Source organism: Fusarium oxysporum, chromosome 5, assembly GCF_000149955.1.
Source record: "Fusarium oxysporum f. sp. lycopersici 4287 chromosome 5, whole genome shotgun sequence".
NCBI lineage: Eukaryota > Fungi > Ascomycota > Sordariomycetes > Hypocreales > Nectriaceae > Fusarium > Fusarium oxysporum.
The window spans coordinates 1,639,984-1,653,688 of record NC_030990.1 but is presented as its reverse complement, the minus strand read 5'-3'; the positions used below and the strand labels follow the sequence as shown (position 1 = coordinate 1,653,688).

Genomic DNA, 13,705 nt, shown 5'->3' with positions numbered 1-13,705 from the left:
ATATGATGGCCCAAGGGCAATAACAAGACTTGAATAACTGAAGGTATAATCAAGTCTATTGTGGATTTCACAGAGTCTGCGACGCCTAATTATATGATTAAGATCAGCATGATGATGTTGGACAACCTGATATTGAGCAATATAGCCATGGAGTGAGTTATTTAAGGACATTCTCTCATATATCATCTTCAAACAGGTCATAGTAGAGTTATTGCTTTCCTTCTGAGTGAGGTCTCAAACATCATCGCATTGCACAAAGCGATCTGGCCTGTGATTTAGTGTTACATCACCACGGGATCGCGACCTAAAAGGTTATGGTGTCAACAAATAGTAAGTAATGCAGGTCTCAAACTAACCATGCTCACCCCGACGGAGGTAATAAAGTAGTAACACAAACTGCTAAACACTAGACAAGCCGTCTCAGTTGGGCATGCCCCTAGTCACCATGTGCCTGACTGACATCGTGATATCATGATGAACATACTGGAACTCTAACGAATATTCAGACGCCAGGCAGTGGAGGGTAACTTTGCCGTCGGGGTTCACTACCAGGCTGTATATGGGAAGACTGTTTGGGAACCTCCACTTGGGAGGCTGAATTCCCTATACCAACATCGTCTTGGGCAGGAGTTCATGGTCGTGATTCATATCGTTATGGGCAACCAGTACTACATCTTCCTCCTTGCCCATACCGTTTATCGTCCTCCTGACGTCCTGACCCACTCCACGTATGCTTGCACGGCGTTGACGGGCTTAGTTACAACCAGCATGTACAGGAACGGGTCCAGTTCTCCCATCAGCAGGCTATTACTCTTTCTCTCCATAGTATCAAAGGATGAGGTCTTTATGATTGCCCACCGCGGTCGCGGCGGTCAGTTGGTCGATTATATGTCACCTCTATAATATACCATCCGTATTTCACAGTGTTTAAATTAGCATCATGTAAAGAAATAAATTTACTTTCATCATGGACCTTTTCCCGCCCAAGACCGCCCTACATATAAACATCACTACCCACAAGAAAACAATTATTCATCAAACAAATTTCAATACTTTGGCCCATATACGTCTTTCCAGTCGTGCAACGTGACCATATATCCAGCCCTGTCGCTTCCTTAACCGACACATCAGTGACAACAAACCTCAAGACTTTAAGCCGCATACGTTTTTGGCCATCAGAACATTCTCACACACGAGGCAATGGAAAGACTTTATTTCCCTCCGTGTTTTTTCTGCGAAGGAGACTGCTGAGGTCAAGTCAAGCCGGTAGAGAGAAGGTTTCCATTGCCCAGAATGTTACTAATGTAAGTTCTTGTTCCATTTGTGGACAACGATCATCTTCATTGCTGACACTGCAAGGTAATAACAAAATCGACTGGACTAACCCAGCTGTTGAGCCCCCAGTGCGCAATGTCTTATTCCCGAAAACTCAGATAGAGAGCAAGTTACGTGTAATTAGATATCATTATTTTCCCATTTAATTAACCGTACGTAAGTTTCTCAACACACCTAGTGATTCGAGTCGGGGAAGATTAGACGGGGTTTCACGTGCTGGCCGATCGTATTGCTCTATCAATTGCCAATGGTCAAACATTATTTGCACAGATTCGCCATGGATGCGTGATTGGCCTATCGAGCGCATCGATCGAAGTGTCTTCTCAACAAACTCAGGCTTGAGCATCCCACTAGCACTACGGGAGCTACGGGTGCAATCCGGCGGGGATAACAACGGCTGTGATGCTAGAGCAGGGCAAGGCAAAGTCTCGGTGTTACCCTGGAATGTGGTTCATGGCGGGTCAGCCTTGACCGATCTTGCCTACTTGTGTACAAGGCTCAGGTAAAGAACCGAATCATAAGCTAGTAGCCTTGTTTACAATCATATCTTGATGAAGAAGTTATTGCCTGCATGTTGACGATTTATAGACAAACATCTAAGATTAGAGATTGCGTTAACTTAATCGTCAGATCAAATAAGAAATAGCACGTCATTCTCGCCAAGAATAGGAGCTCAAACGGGCACTTTCGAGTATTGTAATCGTCACTTATGCAAAGAGTTCTTTGGGGGTTTGCGGGCTCCTAGGGAGCAAGAAAACATTAGGCCTTGCTATAGGATGCTGAAATAAACCCCATTAAATAGCCTCCTAAGCTTAAGCTTACTTACCTCAATATTTTTTGTCGCTGAGGATCGAGGTCCCAAGTTTTCCTGCCTTCCCTAGCAGGCTGCTGCAAGCCATGCATTCTGCCATTGCCTTGAGTGGCTGGGGTCGGATCGAGTAACAGACAGCAAGAAAGAGGCGGTGGTGGCACGTCAGAAAACAGGAATCACAAGCACATATGGATCAGAAAGCTGCAGTAGCGGAGACATTGCTCCGTCAAAATGGGCCACGAGGGGAGAGATCTCGATGGAGAGCACAGCAGATGGTGAGGGACACCAATCAATACCAGAAAGCAGAAATGCAGGCGTCGGGCGTAATTGTGTTTTACCCGCCTTAGACGGGGTCGGCCACAATCAAGCAAGTCGAAGAACAAAATGCCCGATTCAGGGGAGCACAAAATAATGAGTGCAGTGTGAGGTAACTAAGCGTAATTGAAATGTATGTCCACATAACGTCATTATATAGTAGCTCTGGCCACGTCACCGCCACACTCTATGGTACCCCGCTATGTGGCGGCGCCGTTAACCCCGGAAGCGGGGCGGATCTGACCCATCGTGTTACACGATATGAGGGTAAGTGGGTCCGCTTCTTGAAGAAGAAATTCCTCCAAAGAGCTCTGATATGACATCAAACTCTAGAGAGTCTTTGTAACAGAGGCGAATTTTAGGCTGCAAGGGACCGAGGTCGATCATGTGTCAGTGCCTAGGTGTCTCACGTAGGAATTATACCATACACAGGGCACAATCCTTGAACTCCCAATACCCCGCGACGCGCATAACGCGTACATACAGGTCAGTCTCCTCTTCTAACCCCCACCAAACAAAAACAAGTCCCAGATCCTTTCATCGAGATGACGTTCCGGTGATGACCTGACGTCAGGGATGTCTCTCGAGCAACCATCACAAGCTAACCGCCCGAGCTTGCTTGCTATCCCGCTTTCAAGTGGTCGAGCAAGCTAGAGCATTACTGGGGTACAACCGATTTTCTCTCACTTGTCGGTGACAGTGATGTATCAAGCCGTCTAGGCAACGTAGGACTTGTATGCAGAAGCCAGTCAATGACGACACTTTTTCCTTCACATGATAGTCCATGATAACTGGACAGGAGTTGAGCAATGGAGATAGGCATGCCAATCCAAGGAGGTGTATACGTCAAACAAGTGGTCAAACACTCGATGACGACGAGTCTTCAAGTTTAAATTAGTGTAATCAATTTAGATCTATATAAACCCTCATTACTCCTCTTCAATTCAAGCCCTTCTCTTCTTCCCATCACCACACACAATACCAACAAACCACCAACCTCAACATAACCAACTCAATTATCTTTTTCTTTTTAAACAAGAAAACTATATAAATCAGCAATGGATACCATCAAGAACACCGTTAACCAAGCTACCGAGAAGGTATAAAGCCCTGGAGATGTTCCACCGTACTTCTGAGTCGTTGCTAACGCCTAAAAGGTCCAGGAGGGTATCTCTGGCACCAGCAAGGAGGCTAACAAGGATGTAAGTCCAAGGACAGAACTTGCTTGTAAAGTAATTACATGTGACTAATTTGCTTTCAAGGTTGCCAAGGACTCCAACGCCGGCATTGGCACTCGGTACGTTTATACACCATTTTCGCTACACTTTGGCTTTTCTAATGCTTCTTTTCTTCAGTGCTTCCGCTGCCAAAGATGCAGTTGGCGACAAGATCGATGAGAGCACCCATGGAGCTAAGGGAGAGGCCTACAAGCAGAACCCATAGATGCTTCTTAACTGAGAAATGAGGAGGATATGACACTGTGGGGGACTCGGGCCATATCTCGTTCACGAGACTTCCCGTACCCTCCATATTGAGCACTTAGATACCCAAGTTCGGTAGCTCTTCAATCAATCTATTGCACACCAGCTCTTCCCTATCTTGTTGTGATTTAGGCATATACGGGGTCAGCTTTTTCAGCAACTTACCCCACTTGGATCGATATTTGTTGCATGGTATTCTTTCAACAAACACTGACTAGCTTTTCAATAAAGCTAAAAGAATGCCATGACCTTCGCCAAGTTTTTGAAGTAAGCGTCCTCATAGCATCCAAACCCTGTCGATTGTCGTTGATGGAGCCACGTGACGAGCCACGTGAACACTCTGCCAATCTTTCAAAGAACGATACAGACAACTTTATATGAATCAAATCCTTGAAGAAATTATACCAGTTTATTTACCATTGTTTTACTACTGTAGAATTTTTCCTTCTTTCTAGCAATGCGATGTCAGGCGTGGCGGTGGTAGCTCACGAATTACTAAGACATAGCTTGAGACTATCGCGTGAAGCGACCGCCGAAATGAGCCGCGATCGCGTCTTATTTCCGACACCGCTCGTCTCCAGAAGCTCAAATTTCCTCGACAATAGCTCAATTGGAGCTGCAGCTCGGTAGCTGGATCTTGTACCCTTTAAACCAATCAATTGGAAGAAGTCTGGCACTGGGATCCGACACAATGGCCATAGAACCCTCATCATCCCTCCCGCCCGACCTGTTCGACCAAACAACAATCATCTCCCTCCTCTCGACTCTTGCAATCGTCTTCGCCGCCTATGCTGCCTCTTTGAGATTCTTACCACCCTCCTCCTCGGGGGTTCTCCGGTTTCTCTTTATATGGCATCTCGCCGATGCGCTGTGTCATTTTCTCCTCGAAGGCAGCTTTTTATACCACTGCTTCTTCTCGCATCAGCCCCTCGTCAATGATGCGAAGACGGACCTGTTCCCAACACCTCCTGGATTCTTAGGTTATAGCGATCGAGTATATGGTGCGCAGTCAGGTGGAAGTAATCCGTTTGCCCAGCTGTGGATGGTATATGCGAGGGCTGACAAGAGATGGGCTGGTGTCGACTTGGGGGTTGTGAGTCTGGAGTTGTTGACTGTGTTCTTTGATGGGCCTTTAGCTGTTTATGTGTGCTACTGTCTCGCTAAGAAGGACCCCAAGGTCAGCATCTGGATGATTGTCCTGGCTACTTGTGAGCTGTACGGCGGTAAGTCTCGACAGCACCTCAATTTATATGGATTCGCCAAACTAAACAATGCTCAGGATTCATGACTTTCTGTCCTGAATGGCTCATTGGAAGTGCCAATCTCGACACGAGCAGCTTCATGTACCTTTGGGTTTACCTATTCTTCTTCAACACTCTCTGGGTCTGGATTCCGCTTTGGGTCATTTGGTACTCAGTCAAGGACATCTCAAATGCCCTGAATCTGCGCCAAAGTAAGAAGACTCTCTAGACACCAAGAGGCCACAAGCCATGAAATCATTTTATGTTTGCAGTATATATATAGTGTTGTTGAACTGCAGGGATATGGGTGCAGAACGCAAAGCCCGGCTGGGGCACTGAGATAATGGATGTGGGCTAGGGGCAGTCATGCAGAGCCTCTTGTGAAGAGTTTCTTTTAATCCAAGCCTAGATACCTGAATCTTAGATCTAGGCCTTATCATAGATCCTGAAGATTAGGATAACATCGTCGTAAGAGCCGTAAAGCTTATGGTCAGGTCATCGTAAGTTCCTTAACATTGTTCGTCCTCTATTGCATGGGTAATAATTACGTGACCGTTTTTTCTCGCCTCACGCAATATTAGTGATACATCTCATTGAATTCGTACGTACTATATCGATTTACAGATAGCGAAGCCCCTATGCCACGTCCAACCAAGCAACTCGAAACCTTTCCGGAAAAGTGGATATTTACACGAGCATAGCACCCTTTATAGTGACGACGAGACATGTTCCTCAGCTCAAATAGTACAATGGGAACGCCAAACCTAAAAATCCGCCATGAGAAATGCTATCCTTCACATATATGATTCTAGTCCGTACTAAATCGTTACACATCATTTCATTTCTCCCACTCCTTATAGCTCTTCTGCTTTTGTCTGGTGTTCCATCCTAACTTTCCACTGATACTGTTCACCCAATCTTCACTCCTCCGTCCCTGGGCTTGCACCGAGGCAAACGGAAACCTACTGGCGCTGATGGTCACGTAATCTCCCGGCTTGAGCTCGACACGTTCTCGGCCATCGAAGCTCGCCCATGAAGCCGTTCGTGCGCTATATGGAACACCGACCCGTAGCACAATCGTGTCAGGAAGGATAATAGGCCTGAATGACAGGGTGTGCGCGCATATAGACGTGACCAGCATCACAGGGGTTCTCGGGGTGGCACAAGGAGCCCCCGGCGGCGAGATTATATGCCGTTGAGCCTGTGGGTGTCGATACGCAGATACCGTCGGCCAAGACCGAGGTGAAGTGCTCATCGTCACCAAATATCTCGGTAGTTGACATTGCTAGAATATACATTAGAACATCTCCTGCAGGGGTAACGTTTACTCTGGGATTCTCACTTGGGTTTGGTCCTCTGTCCACTACCACCTCATTCAGAATCTCAAACGTCCCATCCGGCCGATGCGTGTGCTCATCTTCCCTCTCCTCACCTATAAGCTCCTCCACCAAGTCTCGGGACGGCTCCTCGTCCTCCTCAGAGTCCTTACTAAGCTGAGCTCTCTTGCGTGGCTGACTTCTCATGACAGTGCCTTCGAAACGAAGCCTCAGGCTAACTGTGACGCCCTTGGTGAAGGCCGTTAAGAGTGTCTGCTGATAGTCCTCGAAGTCAAATTTAGTCAAGAAACCCAGGCTTCCTAGTGCAAAACTCAATACAGGTGGTACGATGCGCTGGAAGAGCCAGCTGGCATATAACACTGTACCATCGCCACCAAGTGAGATAACAAAGTCAAAAGTATGAGGGCGTGTTCTGCACATGTTCTCGTCCCAATATCGGAGTCGCCTGTTCAGCGTTTCTTTGACAGTCTGCTCGTTCATGTCCCCTGTATCAAGATATCCCTCGCTCACCTCATCAATGATCCCACTGACATCGAACTTCTTGTTTGTTTTGAGCTTGTCTTGAACATAGACGATGTAGGCGACCTCGTGATTATGTTGTAGGAGCCACTTGACCAATTCTCGTGTTTTTGGGATCAAGTCTTGGTCGTATATCTTTGTGAGGATGAATATGCTCTTGACCTTGAACCGAAGGCGCATGCTACTCAGTCGGCGACTTAGTTCACGTACACCCCAGGCCATATCACTCAGCTGCTGCTTGGTTAGAAGGCGACTTCGCACGTCGTCCTGATAACCTGAAAGGTCAACCTCGGACATGCTTTTGGTCATCTGCTGCGTCCAGGCCTGCTGATCAGCTTGGCCTGAGTGTTCCATACCGCCAGGCTCAACAACAGCGCGACACTTCTTCTGATATTTGGGGTCAACAATCGAGTCGAGGTTGTCGTCGCGAACAGCTTCGATGTGATCGCCATTGAGAGCCTTGTGAAAAGTGGCATGGCTAGGATTTGGATTGTTGCTTAAATATGACGGAGGGTTATTTCCTATGGAGTGTTCCGACTCTGGCTCGCTGGCTGAGCTGGCAGCATCTTTTGCGCGTCGCTGACTGTCGAGAAACTGGTGGACAAGGCACTCGTCACGTCGCGAAGGATGTCGCATCACAGGCGCTTTGATCTCTGAGGCAACCATTGAGCTTTTGCGACGATAGGGGTTTCCGGGATCGAAGACGACCTGTATAGGCAATTAGATCAGTCGCACCATTCTTGGTTGTCATCTGGTATTGGCGACAGTATGGACGAACCTCTACTGCCTTGCAGTCCTCGTCAGAACTCCCATCGTATTCACGATTGCGCCCATCCTCAAAATGTATGTGTTTCTCTGTGTGGTCTCCCATTTCTGCAGTTGAAAGGATAACGCACGATTGTTCCTTTCAATTGTTATACCTTTTGTCTTGTGATGCTCGTATGGTTGAATGACGTTGTTAGCCTAATGGCGGGGCAAATGGGAGATGGATCCACTGAACCGCTCCTGAGAAAGCCGGGACTTTGACGATCTTGGCCTTTTTAAAGAGAGTTGATATTGAAAATCGTCTCGATCGCTGAGTTCTCTTACTTTCCCCGCCGTAACTCTACCATCTATGTATCAACTACTGATGGATACGAGGAGGTTTTATATACCTTAGACCATGATAGCAGCTTCAAAGACTTGACCTAGCTATTATGCATCTGCAGTGTGCTGATATAATAACAGTGGATCTCTTTGTGCTGGGTCTCGCACATGATATTCTCGATTGTACAGGGAAACGAAGTCTTAGCCATTGGCTACGATTTTACAGGCTTATTAGCCTTATCGAAACAGCATTGAACTCGCGTGTTAGTCAAATTATTCAGTTTAGGGTAACCATGAGTCTAAAGCACCATCGTGATAGCCAATATCAAGCCAACAGACGGAACACATTGGCACATATTGATTGACCACGATAATCTGTTCATGCGAAGCCGGCAGATGTTGAGCTAGTGTGGTCATTGATAATACCTAACGTCACTTAGAGCATGGCTTACTGAGACTTACTTAACGTGCCTGTGGATATGACCAATATGACATAAGCTTCTGGATCATTGAGCGAAGGCGGTAAATTATGCGATATCGACTCTCAGGAATGAAGTCCCATCGGTAGCGTCTGATCAGCATAAACAGTCTTCTCAATTAATATGCGAACATGGATGGTGATCCAATAGACCTGTGGTGGTGTGAACAACCCCCTCAGAGTTCTCACGAAGGCCTCAATCAACTTGAGCCTGTCAATGCAAGGTGAAACTGTCTGAAGTCTAATATGTTAGTAAAATGGTCGACGATATCTCTTAGCTCGAAGCCAAGAATTCAAAACATCGAAACAATACGAAGCATCTCTGTTGGCTATACATGCTCATTGGGACAACATAAGCAAGAACAAACAGTCAGACCTTTGTTGATCGATTCTTCTATAAAGCGAAAACAATTAGAACTGGGTTTATTTAGTACATATCATAAAGATGAAGTATACATATTCATCTTGCATTACACAAAGATAGAAGGGGGTGCCAAGTCGAAGACGGAAGTGAAGCTACTGCGGCAAAGCTATAATAAGAGACCTGTCATCCGTACCCCATGCTTAGCACTCAGTAACACCTTCGTTTTAAGCATCCATTACAAGAAGATAGGATGAAGAGCAGGTATTCTAGACACGAGATCACATATAAATACTGGGGTGCTTCTTGTAGCTGATACCAACCATTAAGCCTTTCTAATCAAACGCTTCGCAAGCCACTGACTGTCTGCTATAGCACCCATAGCTATAGTCCAGGCTCTTTCCGGGAGTAACTGTTTGAGGAGGAAACATCTCTCACTTCATTATACTTCTAGCCCCGACGTGTGAGGAAACAGTAAAGAGTGGACAATCCATGATAGACTAATGCCTAGAAAACAACAAAGACTTACACAGTATGGCATATAATCCGGATGCTGAAATGATTTAATCAAAAGGCTTACCGAGTATATACTAAAGCTGTCCAAGCTGTCCTAAACTTATCCAAGTATCTTCTAACCCTGAAGATAAAAGCCTTGACGTTCCCTATCTCCCCATCAACAGGCGTGGGGAGTGAAACCCACATAAGTATAAACTAATAGACCAAGGAAGCTCTCTGAATGTGACTAACCATTAGAAACTCGCCATCAAGTCGATATCTAATACTGTACTAGTCTAGGGCTAGATGCTCATGAAACTTCTCCTCATTCCACAGATCTATGGGTTCTTCACAGTTATATTAAACACAGTACATCCTCCACTTGGATGCGTGCTCTTCCCCAATCCAACATGCTCCCGGACGGACGACTCGGTATTCTTAATAAGAATAGACGCATAAGACTTGTCAATTTACGAGTCGATAGCTGCTAGAGAACCAGGTACACGAACTGCCAAGAGTTCGGCATTTGAACCTTGACCCTGTCTGGCTGTCCTCGCTTACAGAGCTATGGGTTTCAAAGATAAAGTGGAAAGGCTTGAAACAACAAAATGGAGAACCAACCACCGGGTCCGCAGATACAGACAGATGCTAGAGAGGTCTAGACAAGGCTCTCAATGAAATTGACTCGCTTCCAGCTGCAAGCTAGCCAGCTAGTGTTCTCTCACTGTGCAGGTAGTTTTTAGACGTTTGCATGGTTCCGTTGACAGATCTGTTACCGGGTGCAAGCTCTGAACCTTGCGAAACGTCCCTGTATCCATCGTCTCGTGGCCAGCCGTTCTCCCCGCCTTCGGCACCAGCAGGATCCGTGTGACCTGCCATTGTAATCTCAAACCCTCTGTTCCAAAAGAGGAAATGGCCCTCGTCTAAGCTATTGGCCCTTTAGTCATTGTCTCGTTAGCTCTCATGCTAAAGGGGATCCTTCGCTAATCCATGTTTCCTTCTTGTTTTAAATCCACGGCGTAGTTGCACAAAACGGACAAACGTGGACGCTAGCCCATATGCGGATTAACCCCACCGTTTGCTTCCCTTGAACTCCTGCCTCTTACAACCCGACGAAACTTGACTCTGTAACAACAATGCTTCAGCCTCTTCGAACCGGCGCTTTTCGCCGCCCTCAGAGCACTCTTTCAAGAAGCTCACTCAGTGGTGAAGTATCACTATCAGGAGGACCTTGAGAAGCAGTTCAGTTGTGGCTTCCATTTGAGGTTGATCACCATCAAAGCTCAAGTGAGAATGGCACAGATGATCGAGTCCAAAGAACTCAATCTCGTGGTGGAGTAGCATTCTCTTACACCGATTTCGTCAGCGTATTCGAGAATCAGCATCCCAGAAACCCAATCTACACGGGTGAAACAATACCCTTCTCGCTCTAATGCGGGAAATGCCTCTAGCCCACATCAAGGGCCTGGCTTGGCTCGCTTGGCTACCATTCTTCACTACCATCTCTCAGGGGCGACAGCTTCAATGCTACCAAGCTCCGTCATGAAGCAGCTTGATCCTTGTTCTTTGGAGATTTCTGAGTCGCGCAGGGGTCACCAAGCTCGCCGGATCTAGGGCAATCTGCGTTCCCGCTCGATGTGATTTGCCCTCAATTCGAGATATCAAGTCCTATATCGCCTCCATTGCCTCAGTCTCCTCCCACCCAGTTGGTGCTTGTCTGATCTTCGTTTCTTTTCTTGTTTTTCAATCTTACATTCGTTTGCCACAGGCCAGGTGCCATTTCCATTTCATTGTATTTCATTTTTACGGTACATCTCGTGTGTTTGATCATCTATCTACTGCTTCTCAAACTTTGCTCTGCTTTCAATTGACCAAGTATACGCCTGGAGGTCATTCTGATTCCTGCTATCATATCTCGGTGCTCTTCCAATTCATTCATCATTTGTCCTTTTCCTTTGGCATCCTAGCCCTCTTTCGATACTTTCATACGACCTCGACATCGACATGGGAAACTAGGTCTACAAAGAAGGACAACGCGGTGCCGGCACTGTGAAGGCTTAACGCCTGCCCTTTACTTGACAAACACCTCGAATTTGATCAGAAAACGACAACAACATGGACAACGACCCGACGATGGACTCGACCGGCTTTCAGTTCCAGGCAAATTCTACATCAAAATGGGATAACGAACTCAAGTTTGCTGCAGCTGGCTCCGTCCGCACCTCAATCATCGTCCTATCAGTTTTCAACGTGATAGTAGCATTCGCAGTTACTATCAGTATTCTTCTGCGATCATGGAGAACACTAAAACAAGTCGAACCGATATGGGACTTCAAGTATGTACTGCATTTCCCGATCCGCAAGATTTTTTTCTCACAGTCACTCATAGGTCGTCTTGGCTTCGGCTAGTCAAAGGACGAGATGTTTACCCCTTCGTACTTTCTTTGGGCATTGTAGTTCAGGGAATTGTGTATGCTACCGCTCAAGCCAAGGGACTCGAGTCACTTATGATCCTTGGGTGTGCCACGATATCGCGAATGATGCTGCTAGGTATGTTGAAAGAATAATGAGCTTTCACTTGAAGATACTAATCCAATTTAGCTTTCTTCATCGTACCCTTCATTCAGATGTTGTTCGGGCTGGAGTTGACAATCCGTATCACGAGGCCGAGCATATTCCCCTTCCGTGGCAAATTCAACACCCTTGCCTGTCTAGTAACCATCGGTACCTTGTTGCTCATCGTGTTCTCCATAACCTTTGCTGTTCTGCCATCGGAGTTTTGCTTTGCCAGTTTGATATCTTTCCTACATCGGTACGATGCCGGATGTTTTGGGGTTTTACTCACCGTCATCCTGATAGTTCTCATTGAGTGCGGTGTTATATGCTTCAAGCTTCATACTGGTGCCCGAATGCGCATTGCTGAGAGGGATGAGGCATCTCGCATGGTGTACCATATGATAATTGCCGTGATATCATATGTAAGTATGGATCTGAAAGTGATAGCTTGTACTAATTCCGAACAGACTTTGCAGATAACATTCTTCTACAATACGGCGTTCCGAGATACAGGAGCAGCAGATGAGACGTCAATGACACTGAACATGATCGGAACAGTTGTAATGAACATGTCAGGACTATTGCTTGGCTGTCTTTATCTCTTCTTGCGATCAAGCAGATCCCCAACCGGTTGTTCTGATGACGACATTGAAGCGTCTCAGGGTTTCAGAAAATGGGGTGATGACCAGGATCAAGAGCCCCCAACCCCTGGGTCTGCGATGCTACAGCCTCTTGATCTTCCCAAGCTGGTTCGCAAGGCTGAAAGCAAAGAAGATCTGACGCTGGACGACAGAGTGGAAGACAAAGTGTTTGGTGCACGCAAGGACTTCCTCAACCGTGGCCTGAAGCCCCTGCGCTTGGGAAGTATGCGTAATTCAGGCGGTCTTCCAACCGTACCGAAACCCGTACGGACGTCATCAAAGGAGTCCATCAAAAACTTCAAGAGGAGCATGTACAGCATTTTCCCCAAAGCCGAGCCACCCAAGTCACCCATCCTTTTGCCGACAACAACCTACAAAGATTCTACACCCAAAAAAACGCCAGCGCTTCAAAACTTAGCTGACGAACTTCTTGCACCGCCTGCCCTTCGTCTACCGGATAAAAGATTCCGGTCAAGTGGTGCTTCTATGCTCTCGACTGCAACTGTGCAGATTGGCCTGCGCCTTTCCAACATCGGTGATATGCGCCCTGCCAAGCCGGAGCTCAAACTAGACACAAATACAAACCAAGTACACAACCTCGACTGTCCCAACAGTACAGTAAGGATCTTCCCAAGAAAAACGAGTCCACTTGGCCATTGCCATCGTCGATGTCCCAGGCGAGAGCACTAGGTACAAGATCCAGGACAACTTTGATGAGAGACTATCCGAGAAAGGAACTTCCCACCAGTTCCTCTCAGTGCGGGTATGAATACTCCGCCGGAGACAACTCTCAGTTCCGCTGTATATAGCCCTCAGGAGAAAACGCCCGCCTCAGCCTCACATAATCCCAGGGCTGGATCAGTCAGTTCTGTAAGAGCTCATAGCCGACAGTGCTCAAGAAGTATGGGAGAGCCAAGCAGACTTGCCAGCCGTCAGAGCTCTAGGGTCGTACCAGAGATTGGCAGAATGCATAGCCGACAAGGCTCAAGGGCTGGGCCAGAGACGGGTAGAGTACATAGTCGTCAAGGGTCAAGAGTTGACTTAGAGGC

The 13,705-nt window shown here is 46.8% G+C and overlaps 6 protein-coding genes across 7 annotated transcripts; 4 read left to right on the top strand and 2 right to left on the bottom strand.

Moving 5' to 3' along the window:
- Positions 1-357: 357 nt before the first annotated feature.
- On the top strand, positions 358-903 carry FOXG_01649 (uncharacterized protein; the record flags this gene model as incomplete). Its single annotated transcript, XM_018378569.1, has 2 exons — positions 358-375; positions 514-903. 2 exons carry the CDS (start codon positions 358-360, stop codon positions 901-903), a joined length of 408 nt encoding a protein of 135 aa, XP_018234516.1.
- Positions 904-3,324: 2,421 nt separating this feature from the next.
- Positions 3,325-4,235, top strand: FOXG_18156 (uncharacterized protein). Its single transcript, XM_018398204.1, has 4 exons — positions 3,325-3,561; positions 3,619-3,663; positions 3,724-3,758; positions 3,817-4,235. Exons 1-4 carry the CDS (start codon positions 3,520-3,522, stop codon positions 3,902-3,904), a joined length of 210 nt encoding a protein of 69 aa, XP_018234515.1. The 5' UTR covers positions 3,325-3,519; the 3' UTR covers positions 3,905-4,235.
- A 101-nt stretch (positions 4,236-4,336) lies between these two features.
- FOXG_01648 (uncharacterized protein) lies at positions 4,337-5,738 on the top strand. Its single transcript, XM_018378568.1, has 2 exons — positions 4,337-5,165; positions 5,222-5,738. The coding sequence occupies exons 1-2, from the start codon at positions 4,634-4,636 to the stop codon at positions 5,410-5,412; spliced, it is 723 nt and encodes a 240-aa protein (XP_018234514.1). The 5' UTR covers positions 4,337-4,633; the 3' UTR covers positions 5,413-5,738.
- On the bottom strand, positions 5,648-8,140 carry FOXG_01647 (serine/threonine protein kinase). 2 transcript variants are annotated; one of them, XM_018378566.1, is made up of 3 exons: positions 7,818-8,140; positions 6,526-7,747; positions 5,648-6,468 (listed from the first exon to the last, which is right to left on the bottom strand). In XM_018378566.1, exons 1-3 carry the CDS (start codon positions 7,908-7,910, stop codon positions 6,266-6,268), a joined length of 1,518 nt encoding a protein of 505 aa, XP_018234512.1. In that variant the 5' UTR covers positions 7,911-8,140; the 3' UTR covers positions 5,648-6,265. The 2 variants fall into 2 exon arrangements, with proteins under 2 accessions (XP_018234512.1, XP_018234513.1); XM_018378567.1 differs by having other exon boundaries at positions 6,526-8,140.
- Positions 8,141-10,085: 1,945 nt separating this feature from the next.
- FOXG_18155 (uncharacterized protein) lies at positions 10,086-10,431 on the bottom strand. The gene has a single exon (XM_018398203.1). The coding sequence runs from the start codon at positions 10,336-10,338 to the stop codon at positions 10,162-10,164; it is 177 nt and encodes a 58-aa protein (XP_018234511.1). The 5' UTR covers positions 10,339-10,431; the 3' UTR covers positions 10,086-10,161.
- A 107-nt stretch (positions 10,432-10,538) lies between these two features.
- On the top strand, positions 10,539-13,705 carry FOXG_18154 (uncharacterized protein). Its single transcript, XM_018398202.1, has 4 exons — positions 10,539-11,795; positions 11,849-12,009; positions 12,061-12,437; positions 12,483-13,705. Exons 1-4 carry the CDS (start codon positions 11,575-11,577, stop codon positions 13,344-13,346), a joined length of 1,623 nt encoding a protein of 540 aa, XP_018234510.1. The 5' UTR covers positions 10,539-11,574; the 3' UTR covers positions 13,347-13,705.